The sequence below is a fragment of the Melospiza melodia genome, chromosome 11, assembly GCF_035770615.1.
Source record: "Melospiza melodia melodia isolate bMelMel2 chromosome 11, bMelMel2.pri, whole genome shotgun sequence".
In the NCBI taxonomy this organism is placed as follows: Eukaryota; Metazoa; Chordata; class Aves; order Passeriformes; family Passerellidae; genus Melospiza; species Melospiza melodia.
In genome coordinates, this window is record NC_086204.1 from 25694493 (window position 1) to 25711378 (window position 16886).

At 40.1% G+C, this 16886-nt stretch overlaps 1 protein-coding gene and 1 long non-coding RNA gene across 5 annotated transcripts in view; one reads left to right on the forward strand and one right to left on the reverse strand.

Annotated features, from left to right (window-relative positions):
• Positions 1 to 1807: 1807 nt before the first annotated feature.
• On the reverse strand, positions 1808 to 15651 carry LOC134423240 (uncharacterized). Of its 2 annotated transcripts, none has more exons than XR_010029035.1 (4): positions 15510 to 15651; positions 12093 to 12208; positions 11897 to 12004; positions 1808 to 4731 (listed from the first exon to the last, which is right to left on the reverse strand). It is a non-coding gene; the product is annotated as an uncharacterized LOC134423240 (long non-coding RNA). The 2 variants fall into 2 exon arrangements; XR_010029036.1 differs by having other exon boundaries at positions 11885 to 12004.
• Positions 15486 to 16886, forward strand: part of OSBPL9 (oxysterol binding protein like 9) — a 56810-nt gene continuing 55409 nt past the window's right edge. For all 3 annotated transcript variants that reach the window (XR_010029034.1, XM_063166102.1, XM_063166103.1), the window contains exon 1: positions 15486 to 15661. Coding sequence is in view for 2 of the 3 variants with exons in the window: in XM_063166102.1 (XP_063022172.1) it covers positions 15551 to 15661 (111 nt within the window). In the remaining variant the exon portion in view is untranslated. The remainder of the gene's footprint in view (positions 15662 to 16886) is intronic.

Below are 16886 nucleotides of genomic sequence, written 5' to 3' on the forward strand. Positions count from 1 at the left end.
CATTAATTTGACAAGTCCAGCTAATGTAGCAGTTGGAGATTTCACTGCTCCTTGAACAGCTTAATACATGTTCTGAAATAGAACAAGCAATAGCTCTGCTGAAACAGCATCAGTCTTCATTATAAATTAAACACATCGATACCGTAGTGTGTAGTGTATATTAAACCAAAATGAGGTTTGGAAACTAATATGTTTACAAAGTAGCAGGCAGAAAAGCTTTTACAACAGTTTCTTCTGTTCCCTGTTTCCGTAGGCATGTTGTCTATACCATAAATCCAGGGAACACATTGCTCACCTTTCTGAAACAATTAAAAGATTATTATGTTTTAAGAAAACAGAAAATATTAAAAAATATAATCTGCACATTGAATTCCCAGCCTTCCTCTAACCTAGAATTAGTTTACTCTGCCCTTCACAAAGATTACTAATTTCAGAATTATAAGATACATGAAGTAATTAGATAAAAGAGCATTTGGTATTTTTTCTTCTCATTAAATGGTTTGTCTTTAAGACAGACTCATGACTGTTAATGGTAAAAGACCATTTTTATGGCATTACTGTAACTCTTGATACTAGTAAGTGTTTCTTCTTGAGATTTCCTTACTTGTCCTCCCAATAATTTTCATCTTCTTATCTATTTTTACCTCCTCCACTTTCTTTCATTTTCATCTGGTCTTAATTACAACCATAACAATGTCAAAATGGTTCAGAAAGTATTAGACAAAATAACACCAATGCAGTAACATTGGCCATAAGACAAAAAACTTTCACAAATCACAGTAGCCTACTACAGCAACCCAGTCTTCAAGCTGAGAAATTCAGATACCAACATTTAAATAATATTTTTTAATTCATCCTTATTCAGGTCAACACAATATCCCTATTTAATTTTACACTGGTTGTTAAAACTTCTCCTAAATGTAAATCATGTTCTGCTTGCTCTTAGCAATGAAGTCTCTCATGTATGGGAGCTGCAGTGACAGAACAGAGATTTCAGCTGGGTTAAGGCAGTGAGTGCCAAAGGTTCAGTGAGATGAGTCAAAAGGCTCAACAATAGTGGAAAATCAATCAGATTTGAGAAGGTGTTAATGATTTAGCCCTCAGAGTAGATAAGGACAGAGACCATTTTAGTAAACCTTGATCAAATGACATTTAAAATGGTGGCTTTGCTGCTATGGAAAAGCTCACAAATTATTGACAAATACAGTGAGAAGCAAGAGCAAAGCATTATTTCCTACATCTGTATCAGTGCTGAGAGCTGTAAAGGAGACTGCAGGTTGCACTCTGTGAAAGCTATCAAATACCAAACTGCAGTGCTCTTTCTGCAGGCAGAAGGAATTTCCACAGATGCTCTTTCAGCTGTATTTCCCCTTCACAAAAGCACAATCCTGCTGTATGTCCATAAAAGAGAAACCACCATGTGGGATTTTTTATTTACAGCCCTGTAGCAGGGAGTGGAATCTGTTCTGTTACTTGGCCAACTATTGCACAACATCAGCAGGCAAAATGTTCCTTTAAGTGAAACACATATAATCCCACTGGTGTCAACACATAAGACTAAGGAATGTTCCCTTAAAACCTCTCTTTGTTTTTTGGACTCCTCAATAACTGACATGAAATTATATTTTTTCATTCTTCCACATCAGGTTGGTACTATCAATAACAGAGTGTAACTTGACTGATGAGGTAGTACCAAAAATATTTGCCTTTATGAAAAATCTTTTAAATACATACAATAAATATCACTGCTAAGTATTAAAGACTGAACATGTAAAGTAAAAAATCACTAAATAGTTCACAATTCAAAATATGTTCTCATTTGATTGTACACACAATGCAATTAAAATATGAAATATCCTTAAATATGACCAAGTTATTTACTTAATGACTGATTTGTTTACTGGTTTGTTTGGTTGGTTGATTTTGTTTGGGGTTTTTTTAAAGATTAAGTTGCAGAAGTAATGCAGCAGTGATTCAGCCTCAATGGAATTCTTAAGGTGTGCATGTGACTGATGAGATGCCAAAGGGCATTAATGGACCCTGAACTCCATCAGCTGATAAGGAATTGCTTTCCTCTGTGCCACTTTATGTTCCTGTCCTGTTATCTTTAATAAAAGATATCTCACCTGTTGAACAGGTGAAGCTAATACAGCTATAAACAGGTACAGCTGTGCAACAAGTACAAAGTGAAAATCTGGTGACCATTCATAATAAAATATTTCTTTAATTTACTATTAGCAGCATTTAAAGCAGCTGTGGTAAATTCCAGTGTAATCATCACTATGACTTTGAAAAATACATCATGGATTTAGTAGCTTCACAACAGGTTTTCAATCCAACTTCCTCTCTTTACAAATAAAATTCCATTTAAATATATTCTGATTTTAAAAATGCACTGCAGAATCTGAAAGACTCTGTCAAATCTCACTGTTATTGGTAATACTAATTTAAATGTGATTCACAAAATATGAGAAGCAATTGAAGAATGTTATTTATAAATACCTACCTCAGATTACCAAAATTATTGATGATGATGCACAAGCATCAAACCACCAAGATTTTTCAGATCCCCATATCAATTGAATTTGTTGAATCAGTTCAATGACAAACAAATTTGACCTTCTCTAGAAGGACAACCCCCCCCCCCCAAAGTGCTCACAAGACAAATATATATCAGGTATAAAACTGACACAAAGAACACTGAGGTCCAAAGGAGAAAAGCATCAAGGTTTTAGGTATGAAAGAGAGGCAAAAGCCATATAAAGCAGGTAAAGTCAGATAGCTGGATGAGTTTTGCAGAAATCCTTCCTGAAAGAATCTCCATGATTCAAAAGACATTCAAATTCCATCCAAAAACTGAAACATTCTTGATTGTCAGTCTCTTTATGTTTAGTGAAGAGTTTGTTCCTATTGAAATCAAGTTTACTGTAATGATTTTCCTTACAGAAATATCTGTACAAGATGATTTAATGAATTTCTCTCTCCTTTCCTTGTGACAGCATTAATGATGGTAAATTACATATATACAGATGAGCATGAGAAAAAAAAACACTCCAAAATCATCAGCAGAGCTATTTAGTTAACTGTAAAATGAATATATAGATGAGTTGCTCAATTTAGCTCAACTCCTTAATTCTTCTAAGTAAGGAATAAATCCCAGGATAAAAATTAGCTGTGGGTCTCCTCCAGAGGACTGCAGAACAGATCCATGTTGTGCTAGATGGCACAACTGCCAGCCCAGAAATACAAACCATGCAGGTACCTTGTGGAGATTGAGGTGAGGAAAGCCTGTATTGTTGTATTTCTAAATACAGGTATATAGTTACTAATTAAAAGAATGGAACAGAAGATATTAGGTGGGAGTGTGTGGAGGTTTTATGTGTGTTTTAACTGCATTTATCATGTACATTGGACAACAAATTGAAGCAGATCCTACAGCCAGGACTTTTGCTGCCAGTGAGGCTTGAAAGGCAAAAAGTATCTAAAGATTGCTTCAGGACATGGATGAGGAAACTCCTGATCAAAGCCTCTGACAGAAGCTCAGAAGCTTGGATTGCTTCCTTGGGTTTCTAAATTCTTTCATGGATATTTTTCCAATCAGGCTACTAGAAATTTACTGTGTTTTAAATTTAATTTCTACTTCAGAAAGCGTGGTGGGGGCAGGACAGGCAGCTTGGCATGTGGAACAACTGGCACAGATGAAAGCCAGCCAGATGGCATTAGGCTAAAAAAGTTCTCTTGCCCAAAATACAGCACCCACGTCCTTGGCAGATTCTAAAACCAGCACAGAATCTGTCTCTGTCTCTCTTTACCATTATCACACAGCTGACTTTTATATATATCTGCACTTCTGATCCCTGCCCTTACAGCTTTGCAATAACTTCACAAATTTCTCATATGAAGAAAGCACTTAACAGGATTCAACAAGGAAAAAAATTTAATTAGACTTCTTTTTCTTTCAGGTAACTCCGTTTTTTAACATTGATGGAATAATGTTCATAAATTCCTGTAGCTCTTTGGGGATTACTAATTTAAAAAGCAATATAATTTAATCCTCGAATAAGTAATGTGAGGATCTATTTTTTAGCAGATGAGCAGATTAAACATATCACAAAAAGTAAAACGCCTGAAATTTTAGATGTTACACATTTAATTGCACATATGCAGTTATTTGATTAAATGAACTATGTGAGCTACTTGAACCAAGAAGAAATATTTCCAAGCTCAATCTAATCTCATAATTAAGACTCTTCATGTACATCTAATAAGATCTGCCCAAACAATACAATACATCTACATTTGGTCAATGTTCTGTTCACAATTTATTATAAACTGCACTAAAGTCTGATCCTCATTACCAGAGGACTCAAACTTTGCTAATAATGCAATCTGGGAGTTTGCTTAATGTGAAAACCTGTAAAAAAGAAATATAATAATCTAGAAAGAGAATCTGTGACAAAACTGCATTTATCCCTCAAATCCCCTGGTTAGTTCTAGATTTACCATTCTTTCCATCACTGCACTATGTGAGCCAAATTTTCTTCTCATACACAACTGCACAATTGCTATCCAAGTCCACAGGTTCACAGAATTTCATGAAGAGCAGATGGTCTTATGTCAGTCTCTAGTCTTGCAAAGAAATCTCCTCCATCTCCAGCCAGCATGAGATTCAACAGCCAGAGAAGTTCTGCACAGTGATTATGAGAGGGAAGTAGAGTGTTCCCCTGAAAACTGGACAAGGAAATGCCTAAAATTGCAAGCTGACTGAAAGAGTAAAAGGAATTGAGTCAGCATTCTGGGGAAAGGAAGGAAAAGGGAGGGGTGGAACAAGCAGTATATTCTCAAAAAAAAAAAAAAAAAAAAAGTATGTTCAAAGCAGATACCATGAAAAAGATAAGTGCTACTAGTATGCCATTAATAATATAAGACTCACATAATGCACCATTAAAGTTTATGGATCAAATCCTCTTTCCTGGCCATGATGTACTTAGGCATTACAAAGACTCTCTCAGAGCTGGTTACAGCTTTCTGATTCACCACCCAGCCCAGTTCATCTCTGGCACTGAGATGGGACTGGAGATGATTCATTAATGGAGGGAGCCAAACTGCAATTCCTCTACCCTACAATCCCTTTAAGACACTGTTTAAAGGGGCTGTAAAACTGGCTAATATATTTCCTCTTAGTTCATTCTGAACTTTTCCATCTAGAGGAGAAATTTCCTGGACCTTGGGTGCTTTTCTCTTGTTTTGCCTTGCCTGAGCACTGCCAGGGGGCCCAGGACAGTGAGCAAGGCCAAAGGCTTTCCCCTCCTAAAGCCCCCTCAGGTTTCTCCAGCTGTGTGAATGCTTCAATTTGTCCCAAATAAACAGAGTTTATTTAGATGTGTCATGCACATGTACATGCACATCCATGCTCACTGATCACTAAACTGCAAAGCCAATTCAAATTTCTGGTGTTCAGGGGAGCTGTAAGCCTGGGTGCAATGTGCCCTCCGAGCATGCATAATCTGAAACAGATGGCTCAACAGATGAGCTGCCAAACACTCAAGGCCAATTCAAATGCCATCCAAAAGTAAAAGTTATGTGGGATAAAAGTTTTTCTTGTCCCACTTTAGATAAACAGGGCCTATCTGCTTGGGAGATGATTCTTTCTCGTTTTCTGCTTGTCTACTTATTCTTTTCAAATATAGCATGCTCTAGAAAACAAATTCAGTTTTTACCAGCTGACAGCATTTTCCAATCTCTTGGTTGGGTTTTTTTTAATAAAGATCCATACTCTGGAATGAAGAGATCGCAGGGTTATTTGAACGTAAGTTAAAAAACAAAGCTGACAAGGAAAGAGCAAAATACAGGAACTTTCTGACCTTCAAGGCTGCAAAGAAAAGGTTGAAAATATGAACTGTTCAGAAACCAGAATTCCTTTTCAACTCATGCTTTGCTTAGCAGCGCTTAAGCACAAATAAATAATTTAAATTGCATGGACTATGAAGTGTATTGATTTCCCATTTAAACACTCTGATCCATGGTACTAGAGAGCTCTCCCCAGCTTGTGATACTTCCTACCTTTTCCACAGGACTCCCAGCCCACAGCTTGCCTAAGTGGAGCCATTGTTCCTGCAGGCATTATTATGGCAATGTCTTCATTGTAAAGTAAACCTGATTTGAAGCTACCGTATGTCTTGATTTTCCTATAAATGCGGTTTTTTGACACCTGGAATTTTTCCTGAGGGTGCACACACACACACACACACACACACACACACACACACAAACACATAGACAAACAAACACCCACCAATATCTACGTGCATATATAAGTCTATTAATCTGTCTATCTCCCCAGATTCTGTATTCAGGTGTCTGAATTTCTTAACATCAGGAATCCTGACACAGGATAAATTAAATACATTCCCATTAAATACATTCAAAAAAACCCAGACAATGGCAGACTGCATACTGCAGAGTTCTGGTGTGCATGAAAAAAAATGAACATTTCCAAAAAGTAATTACACAGTCTGGGCACTCACAGTACAGAACATGCCTGTGTGGCTGCTGGGAACAGAAATGACAGCCATCACTTCAGTCAGCCAAGCCCCACTGAGATCAGTCACACTGCAGAACATTACCTATGCTTCACACTGCACCAGCTGACACCGCACTGATTCTCCTCTGAAATGTTTAAAGCACTACAGTACTACAGTTAAGGATTTGTGGGTGTAGGAGATTCGAGCCAAAACACACAAAGAAATTGTAAATTAACTCCACAGTCAAGACAAAGGGTGTAAGATTGGTCCACTACCTACAAGAAAAAGAAAATTGCTGCCTCTGTGTTTTAGAAATTCTGTGCAATGAGTAAATGTAATGCAGGGACTGCAGCAATTAAATGTAAGATATCACTGCTGATATGTAGCAGAATAAATTCTCATTCAAAAGGATGAACCCAAACAGATGCAATATTTTACAGACAAATGGATTAACGTTATCAGTATATAAGTGACAGCTGGATATGTGCAGGATTTTGTTTTGTCTAAAAATGACAGATATGCAAGCCAAAATCTCAAAGACAGGTAAGACAACAGCTCATTTGCTACTGGTTTTGCTGTATTAAGAAGAGCTGTGTCTGTCCTCTACTTGTCAGACTAGAAACAAAAACTAGAGAGTGTAATGCTAATGATACACTCAGATCCTCCTTTTTTGCTTGTGCATTATGAATAGCAGAGCTTAACAGGGTAGTTACATGCTTTAATCTCTTAAGTCAATGTCATAAGTTTTGTTCTTGATTATGTGCATGTAATTACCTCAACACCAAAGGAACACCAAAGTGTGATATTTGGGGTGTTTGGCCTGGAGTGGAAACACCCAACTGAACTTGTGCTTTTCTTTGCTGGTAACTTATTTCCAAAGGCTCAAGGCTTCTAATCTCCAAACTATATTGCACATTTCACCAGTAAACTAGAACAAACTATTTATTGTGTATACCCCAAGCAAACACACCACTGGAAGAAACTACCATGTCCTAAACATTACCAACTTCAGCTTATGCAAATTAAAGTTTCACTGTACACTGCAGACTTTTTTTATTGTTAGACTTTCTTGTAAGTACATTCCTTACAAGCTTATTTTCAAAAACTAATTCTCTTGGGCTATGGAAAGCAAATTATGTAACTCTCCATTCTGTCAGTTGTCCAGAGAATTTGGTTAATTCCAGTAGCACTTAGAGATTTTAATATTAATGTTATTGTAGGATTTTCTTAGAAGTCACATTGCAGATACTGCTGCAATAGTTTATTGGGGCACTGGGAAGTTCACAGACTGAACTTTTGAAACTTGGAAGCAAACAGATGCAACAAGGCCTGGATTTTTTTGGCTTACAAAGTGAGTAACAGAGCTGCCCTGTGTGTGCTGCTGCCCACAAGCTGAGTAGGATTTCCTTTGTTTCAGTCCATGACATCTGGGTGTATTTCAACAGTTCCGAGCAACTTCAGCTTCAGCCATGCTCAGCAAAACTGCTCATGTTGGAGAAGTGGCAAAGTAAGATCTGACTACTAAAATGTAAAAATTAGGCTACAATATTATAAGATCCCACAGAAATACCACTTTTTTAGTGGAAAAAAAACCAAACCCTGACAACCCAAAACTCTCCTTGAAATAATAGTTAAAGAGTCCCTGGATGAAAATAAGTTCCAAATTAAAATAAGGAAAATTAATATTAATAACAAAATAATATTAATATTAATAATATAAATTAGCAGTAATGGTTCAGAAGAAAGGTCTAAACAGCTCAATGTCCTGTCTCCAGCAGTGTCAATAGCCAATAGTTATGGAAAATGGTAGGAGTGGAAAATGTAGTGAGGCTGCTCTGGTGGACTTCCCAAAGTTCCAATGATTTTCAGTTCAGAAGTCACTTGAGCTGGAGTTAATTCTTGTGAGTGGTTGTTTTACTTTGGACAGCAGATTAATGTATCCAATAATACATCCAAGGCTTTTGTCTTCACCCTGCCAGGACTGAAACCTCACCAGGGTGTGCCAGGGCTTTCCCTGATCCTTGAACCTGGGTTTTCTCCAAGCTGATGGAGCTGCAGGAGGTGCTGCTCTGAACTGAAGCCTCACTTCATCTGGAGATCTGATGTAGCTGCATTCTGCACAAGTCTGAGAGTTCACACATAAATGGAATATTCTCCTGACAGCTCCTGAGAGCTGACACAGTGGCAAAGCACCCATCTGCTTTCTAAATTCTGGTCCAGGTGCACATCATGACTTTAGGGGAGCAATCTGAGTGTATTCTGCCAACTACTTCTTTTTCTTCTACTAAATTAGTTTTCCCTTTCTTTTTTCATTTCTCATAGAAGAGAGAGAGAGAATTGAGTAGGATGAAAAAAAATCTGCATTTTTGCTTTCATCGGAACAAGGAGAAAGCAAATCCTTTAAGTAGGTATGAGAAAGGACTTTTTCATTCTCAGATAAGAAGAAAAAAATCTCCAGTTTTTGGTAGGATAAACTTTGCTAGTTTTGTCTCTCATTCTTACACAAGAAACAGTAACCCTAAAGAAAAATCTTTTTGGCATCCCAAAATCAGGGCAGTATTAAATGAGGGCTTATACTGTTCATGGACTCCTCCTACACACAAATCCCTGGGAGTGATGCTAGACCTCAAGAAAAATGATTTTACCTTAAATTCCAGAATAAAATGTAGAGGAGACAGAAACTCATTCTACAGTGACACAATGGAAACTTAGTTTTAACAGATACCCCTTTAATACCTCTAGTTATGGAAATTAAATGGGCAATAAAGGCACACATTGTACTTGTGTATTATGATGGATTGCTCAGCTCTAGGTCTCCTTGATTTTACTTTTATCCTTCCTTTCATCACTTATTTAATACCCTAAAAATTACCAGAGTCAGATGTCTGTTATTGACCTGGACAAAAAACCAAACCAAACCAAAAACCCAAAAATCAAAACAAAACAAAAAAAAGAGGGCAAAAAAAGATAGGGAAAAAGATATTTTTCCCTCCAGATTTTACCATGACTTTGTACCACTGAGTGTGGATACTGCTCATAAAGGCCTAAAAATATGCATATATTTTGGAACCTATCTGAATGTATAAACACCAGTTTTAAATACTACCTTTGATATTGCTGTATCTATTAATAATAAATAAATACAGTGTATAAAGAAAAACAAACAGTCCTTAATTGAAAATAAACACAGCATACAATCCTTATGAATAGTGACAATACTCTAAAATACTAATTGATTCTTAGCTTTTCCCTTGCTAAATTTGCTACGCATCAAACTCTAAATTTTGTGAGAAGATGATGATGGATGTATTGCATTCTTGCTAAATCAACTATACAGAGCAAATAACCTTACCTGCACATATTAATAGGGCAAACACCATGAAAAAAGGTGATGGTGAGAAAGCTTTGGGAAAAGAGATTATACTTATTTGCCTCTTTGTAGCAGTGGGCTGCATACCACAGCTGCAATGAAGGAAACATTCCAGTTGAGCAGCATTCCTCTGCATCTTTTCAAAGCCTCTGTGGAGGCTAAAGCAGGAATCACTTATTTGCGGTTGAGAAAATAGCATTAAATTTTCTGCATTAAATTTTAAATACATTCTGCTCAGAGGATGATAAGATGTTTAAATCAAATGATGAGACATTACCCATCTCAGCAATGCATCAGGGGTATGAAATGGGATTCAGCACGCTGTGAATTCTAAACTCCTGTACTCAGCAAAGAATCACAGACTCACACAACACCACGTTGGAATTACAATATTATCCTCAAGGATAATATGCTCCATTCTTCCTTGGTGAAAGTACAGACTAGACAATATGGCCCAGCACCTTATCAACTCTGAATTTTAGAGGTGTCCATGGCCTGTTGATCTCAAAAGTAAATTATGATATTTTAAGTCTTATAATAAAATAATACAAAGGTGACAATGAATTGTTCACCAAAATTCATTCCAGCATTTTTCTACTTGCTAGATTGATTTTCAGATTACCAGAGCTCATCCAACATAAATATGGAAAATAGCCTGTATAACTATTTCTTCAGTATAAAGGCTAGGTAATTTAAAAAATTATTTTGTATTAGATTTACAGTATGTTTAAGTTACAGAATCTGTTAGAAGGTGCCTTCCCCATTTAATTTTTACTGCTATACAGCTATTCCCCATTTAATTTATACTGCTACTTGAGATCTTCACTGAAGATCTCAAGTGTGATCAGGATATGTGGGAGGAATTCTTTGTCCTCTGAGTAAAGTGAGTGCAGAAGATAATCACATTTCTTAACAGCCAAGCCCCTCACCAAGCCCAGAAATGTACTTCTTGAGGTGATGTTGAGTCCTGAATTGCCAATCTACACTCCTGCAACACCCAGATAATGTTATGTCAAACTGTCACGCAAAACCTGAACTTACTCTTAAGAAACCACATCAAAAATTTAGGTTGTGTTACTGTTTCAAAGCTACTCCAATTTATAATGTCCTTAAAATGTGTTTCTCTGTAAACCTTGTAACAGGATTTGGCCATTAGGTGAGTCACTGGAGTTGCCTAATTAAGCACCTCCACTCCCTGTTTTTAGCACAGAGCAACAACATCTGACAAACTCCTCCCGGGGCTGCCAAGGGTCCGTGCCAGCGAGGTGAGTCAGCTGTGCCTTTGCTGCATCATCCCTCTGACAGACAGCACAGGGAGGATTAAATAGCTGCACACAGAATAAATCTGACTTCCTGCATCATCTCTATCTTAAATGCAAAAGAGAGTCTTCAGCCCTGTCTTAAATGGTACTGCAGTTTGGCTGAACATATTCCATGGGTTTGGGGAACTGGCTCCAATATTCCAGTGCAGCTCTAAACGCACCATGGAAGGATGAGATTCTGAACTGCAGGAAGGCAGAGCTAATGTCCAAAAAGAAAAGTTCCCTCTTTTGTGAACTTCCACCAAACACAGCCATAAGCAATATGCAAAAACAGAACAGGGATTCTGAGACGTGATGACTTGATTCTCATTCAACCTGCTATAATTTGATTTTTCCAGAATATGCTAATATGCAGTCATTTAGAAGACTCAGAAAGGTCTGCATAGCCCTCAATGAAGTTCCTCATCCCTGACCAATTTAATGAATTTATGACAATTCATTAAATCAGAGAAAAACTAGATTAAAATGGACAGAATTGGGAAAATGTATTGCTAATGGCTTTTATTTCATAGCATCATAGAGGAATTGGCAAGAAAGGCCCAAGAGAATTATTTGTTTGCCTCAGAAACCAGCTACTGTCCTCCTTCCACTGTCTTGTTGATTTTTTAATAAACATTTGTACTAAAACCAGTGACAGTATAATAAATCTATTCAGAAAATCTACTTACAATGGCACTTACTGTCATGCTTGATTTAATTGTCCTCTTTGAAGAATGACTGCTTGTAGGGTGAAGGTGATTCTCTCCCATCTATCTTCCTCTCTGTAATCCCCTAAACCAAACATAATTCTGAAGAAATAAAATAAAAATGTTTATGCTCTGACAGTGCTCCTATTCTTAGTGTAGTTGGGATGTACATAGAGGGACTAGAAAATACCTGTAAAGGCCAGTAGCTGGAGACTGAGGATGACACAGGATGCTCCATCTTCTACTTGATTGTAGTTTATTACTGCATTTGTTACCCGTAAAAAATAAAATGGAAGGAACGTTTCCCTGAAGGTACAAATAAAAGACATTATTTGCTATCAACAAGTGAAAAAAGAATCATCCACTATCAGGCTAAAACTTAAATTGTTAATTAGAATGATTACATTATCAGTAGTTGACACAGTGAACTTACAGGACAAGCAATAGAAAATTAAAGTACCAGCACATTTCTGAAGTTGGAAAAGAAACCGAAACAGAATGTTATTTGTTCTCTTCTCAAATGCCTTCCTTATGTTCCTCAGCACCCCAAGCAATTGCAGCTGTTGGGAGAACCAAAAGCCACTTTCACTGCTGCCAGTCACACTGCCAGACACCCTGAAGGAAACCCACAAGCCACAGCTTCATCACTGAGGTTCTTCTGAGTTCAGCCATAACTTCAGCAAAATTACAACAGAAAAGCATTTTCTTCAGAAAGAATCAGACTTCCAGTGTTCTCTTGCTTCCATTGTCTACCCTGGTCCTTCACTGGTATTCACTCTGACCAGCAGTGTCTTCCTTTTGGCTAGAAACCATGAAGATTTAAACTGAAATGGGCAAAAAATATAATTGACTGGACATGCTTGGACAAAGAAAAATAACATAGAGGAAATTTTTAAAAGTAGGGTGTGCAAATTGGGATGTCCTGGAAAACACAGGAAGGACTGGGCATATCTGAGGTTTCCCCCTACATTCCTGCTGGGACAGTCTGAGTACCCTGGAGGCCACTCCATGGTCAGGAAATGTGTGTGTGGCAGGGTAACAGAACTGAGAGCTCTGGGAGGCAAGAGAATGGTGCTGGACAAGATTTTCAGCTTGTTTTCAACAAAGGCAGCACAAGGTAACAGCTGCTGCCTTCAGCCCAGCTCTGTTACCTCTGCAGTGCATTCCTCTCTCAGGTGACAGTGAGTACTGAATGGTACAGAGGGTGACACTCCAGTCTGGGTAAAGTTGTGTAAAATATGGAGAACATCACAATAAAACTGTCTATAATCACAGAAAATAACAGCTCTTTGTAACTGATCCAGATGGAATTCAGACAGAACATGTTAAAGCAAACCAAATTCTTCTATTAAGAAATTACTCCCTAATTTCTATTTTAAGCCATTTTTAATTCAAAATCATTGATGCAAATGATTTAAAATAAAAAGTGTATAAAAAGACATGATAGCACATTGCTGGTTTTAGTTTATTGATTTGTTTAAATGAACTGAAATGTTTGCATTGATCTTTCAAAATAAATTGATTAGGCCTCAAGGATCTTTATCAGAAGGATCTAAGTAGTTCATCCTAAACTCTTCAGTAGTGCCCTCATGATCCATGCTCAATATAGGGGAGCTATCTGACAGGCACAGAACATCCTGGCATGAAAGTGCATAAATCTCTATGATATACCCTGGATGCTCAAAGACTGCTATTTCAAATGTATTTATTTCAGTTTGTATGGGGCTTTCTGAAAAACAATGATTCTCTGATCTCTGCCAAATTGCTTTAAGAGACTATCCACACTACATTTCTAAAAGAAACCTTGAGCTGAATTCCCCCTTTTATACCTGTTAACACCATTTTTCCTACTCTCAACTTTTAGCTAAAATGAGATATCAAAAATACATGCTTTTTCTGGTGGATACAAGCCTTTGTCACATTTCCCCCCAAAAAAGAGTCAAAGAGAACAAAGAACTGCTAAGATATGCAGTGTAATCTGAAGTTCAGGAAATTCACCCTCTGACAAACCAAGGTAAATAAAAAGCTCTTCTGTGGAGAATTTCCTATTGTGGATGCTCTGCCCACACACAGGTTTTTCAGGGTTAAGCCAAGAGAGGTTTTGTTCCATGAGTTCTTTGCATTGTTTCAGCTTCTGTTGCATAATAGAGCCAAAGGAGTGATGTGAGATAATAAAGCTCCAGTCCAGCTCCAGCTTTAACTGGCAGCACTAGTAATGTTCTGGCACCATCTGATGTTTTTTGTTTTGCTTGCCTGGGTATAATCTCTAGGCAGCCCCGCTTTGTTTAGCCAGTGAAAATAAAGAACAAAAACAGACTACTAAGGTCATATGCAGCTTGAAAAAAAAAAAAAAAAGTTATCTAAATTAACAAGCCAAATTTCAAAATCAGATTGTGCGTTAGGTACCTTAAATTGGTAACCCCATGCATAAATACACCACCAGGTGACTCCAAGGAGTCAATGCTCCAAATTCCCATTGGTAACAAACTAGTGTACAATGTGACATGTGATATCGGGAGACAATTAGAAATCTGGAATATTTCTTATTTCCTAAGATGAAACACACTGCCTTTGTGTGATTTTTTTTTTTTCACTAAAGGGGTGATTTTCTATTAAAATTTGTTTAATTTAGTATAAAGTTGCAGTGTTGTGAGACACTAAACCTGTTTTAGCCCGACTATAAAAGCATTTAAATAGACAAAGAATATAAAAGGGCTGTAAGGGGGAAACGAAAAAATGTTACTAATGAACACGGTAGACTGCATGATAAACACAAACCTCATGGTAAAAACACTACTGCTGCTTTATTGCTGTTCTCTAGGCAGGAACATGAGTATCCCTATGGGTCCTTTGAAGATTTCATGTTAAAGCACAGCTCAAGTTCTGTACTTATGTCAGAGGAGATCAGTGCCAAAACCATGCCTTGCGCTGAACAACAGATTTGCAATTGTCCGTAGCTCCTGGGGAATTAATTCCACATTCTTGGATCAGTCCACAGGAAAGCTGTGTCACATTGAAGCTTTAACTTTTAAAGGTCATCTCGAGTCATGAATGGGTTTTAGACACTGTGGACGTGGAGCGCTTTGAAGAGAAGCCCCCTCGGACTCCATTGTTAAGCCCACTTTGGTTTAGAGTTAAGGCACTTAAAAAAGCCGAGAGGCAGAGGGACAAGTACACCAGCGAGAGATGCTCAAAGCTTCCAAGCGGTGACAAGTGTTCTAGAGAGGAACTAAAAGATCCCAAAGTGCTTTAGGAGACAGGACGACGCCCTCCCGCCCTCACTCTCCGCAGGGCCAGCGCGCCGTGCCCTCACGGCACCGCTTCACAGCCCTGCCTGGCTCCTCGCCCTCTGCCTCCCCCGGGGCCGTGAGGAGAAGCCGCGGGGATGGAATCCCTCAGGCAGCGCCCTCAATGCCCGTACCCCGAGCTCCATCTCTCGGGACCCCGGGGCCGCCCCCGCCGGGCGCCGCTCCCCTCACGGCCCGGCCTCGCTGCGCGCGCAAACGCCGCCCCCCGGGGCAGAGTGGCCCCGTGGCCCCTCCCCGTCGCTGCGTGCCCCGCCCCTCCCCGCCCGGCGGCCGCCGAGTCTCTCCCCCGCTCCCCTCACCGAACGCGCGGCGTGCGCGGCGGTGCCGGTCCGGTGCTAAGATGGCGTCTATCATGGAGGGCCCGCTGAGCAAATGGACCAATGTGATGAAGGGCTGGCAGTACCGCTGGTTCGTGCTGGACTACAACGCGGGGCTGCTCTCCTACTACACGGTGAGGGGCGGCGGGCGGGCCGGGCGGGCGAGGAGGCGCCGGGGACCGGCTCAGGCGCAGGGTGGGGGCGGGGAGGGGACTCGGGGCGTGCGGGCGCCCGGGTGGCCAATGGGGAAAGAGGAGGCGGCGGGAGCGACCAATGGGGGAGGAGGAGGCGGCGGGATCAGCCAATGGGGCGGCGCTGCGGGGAGATGGAGTGGCGGGGGCGAGGGGCGCTGTTGTTGTTGGCGGCGGGCGGCGCCGCTGGCGGGAGCGGCCGCGGGACCCGCCCGGACTCTCCCGGCAGCTCCGGGGCCGCGCGCCCTCCTCGGGCTGCCCGTGTCCCCGTGTCCCGGAGCCCTGCTCGGTGCTGGCCGAGTCCCGCTGCTCCCCGCCCTGTCCAGCGGGAACTCTGGCCCCGGTCTGGGGGCTCAGCCCGGCCGGCGGGCGCGGGCGGTGCCGCCGTCCCGGGGCCGTGCGCGCCCCGCGCTTCGTTCCCGCGGCTCTCGGGGCGTTCCGGCCGCGCTTGGCGGGCTCGCTGCCGCCCGGCAGGTGCTTCCCGGAGCCGGGTCGACTTTCCCGTTTCCGTTCAGGACTTCCAGGACTTCCCACTTCCCAGCACGAACTTTTTTACTGCTGTGTGTTAACAAACAGTGATGCCTTCCTTAACTTTTTCTTTTTTTTTTTTTTTTTCTTTATAATCCCTGCCAGATCCTGCCTTACTGGCTTGTTCACCTTCCTTATTCATATTTTTACATAACTTACAAGTATTTTAATGGTAGGAATTAATTTTTTTCAAGGATGCACCCTGAAATCTGAAGGCTCGCTGGGTGAGCTGCATCCATGCCCCAAAGTTTTCTTCTCGTGGAGCAATTAGTGTATCAGGCTGGATAAAACACATACAAATTAAACCTGTAGTAAGTTGGAATAGATTTACAGCAAATAACTTGACATACCACATTGTCTGTTAAGCTTTGTTTGTACAGAAGCACTGCATATAAAACTTTTTTCCCTAAATCTGGATTTCCATTATACTGGTAGAAGCAGGGGTAAGGCTTCTGCCACAGAACTGTCGCATGCTCTCAGTTTTGTCATGTGGGTTCAAAATCTCACACCTGGGATGTGGATGGAGAAATGGAAGGGCTTTTAGAGTTGCTATTTAGTGGCTCTTCAAATGTCAGCTGCTTGACAGAGATGAATTAGTCAGTGTGGTCTAAGTAGCAGTCCAAGGTGCAAAGTCATTTAA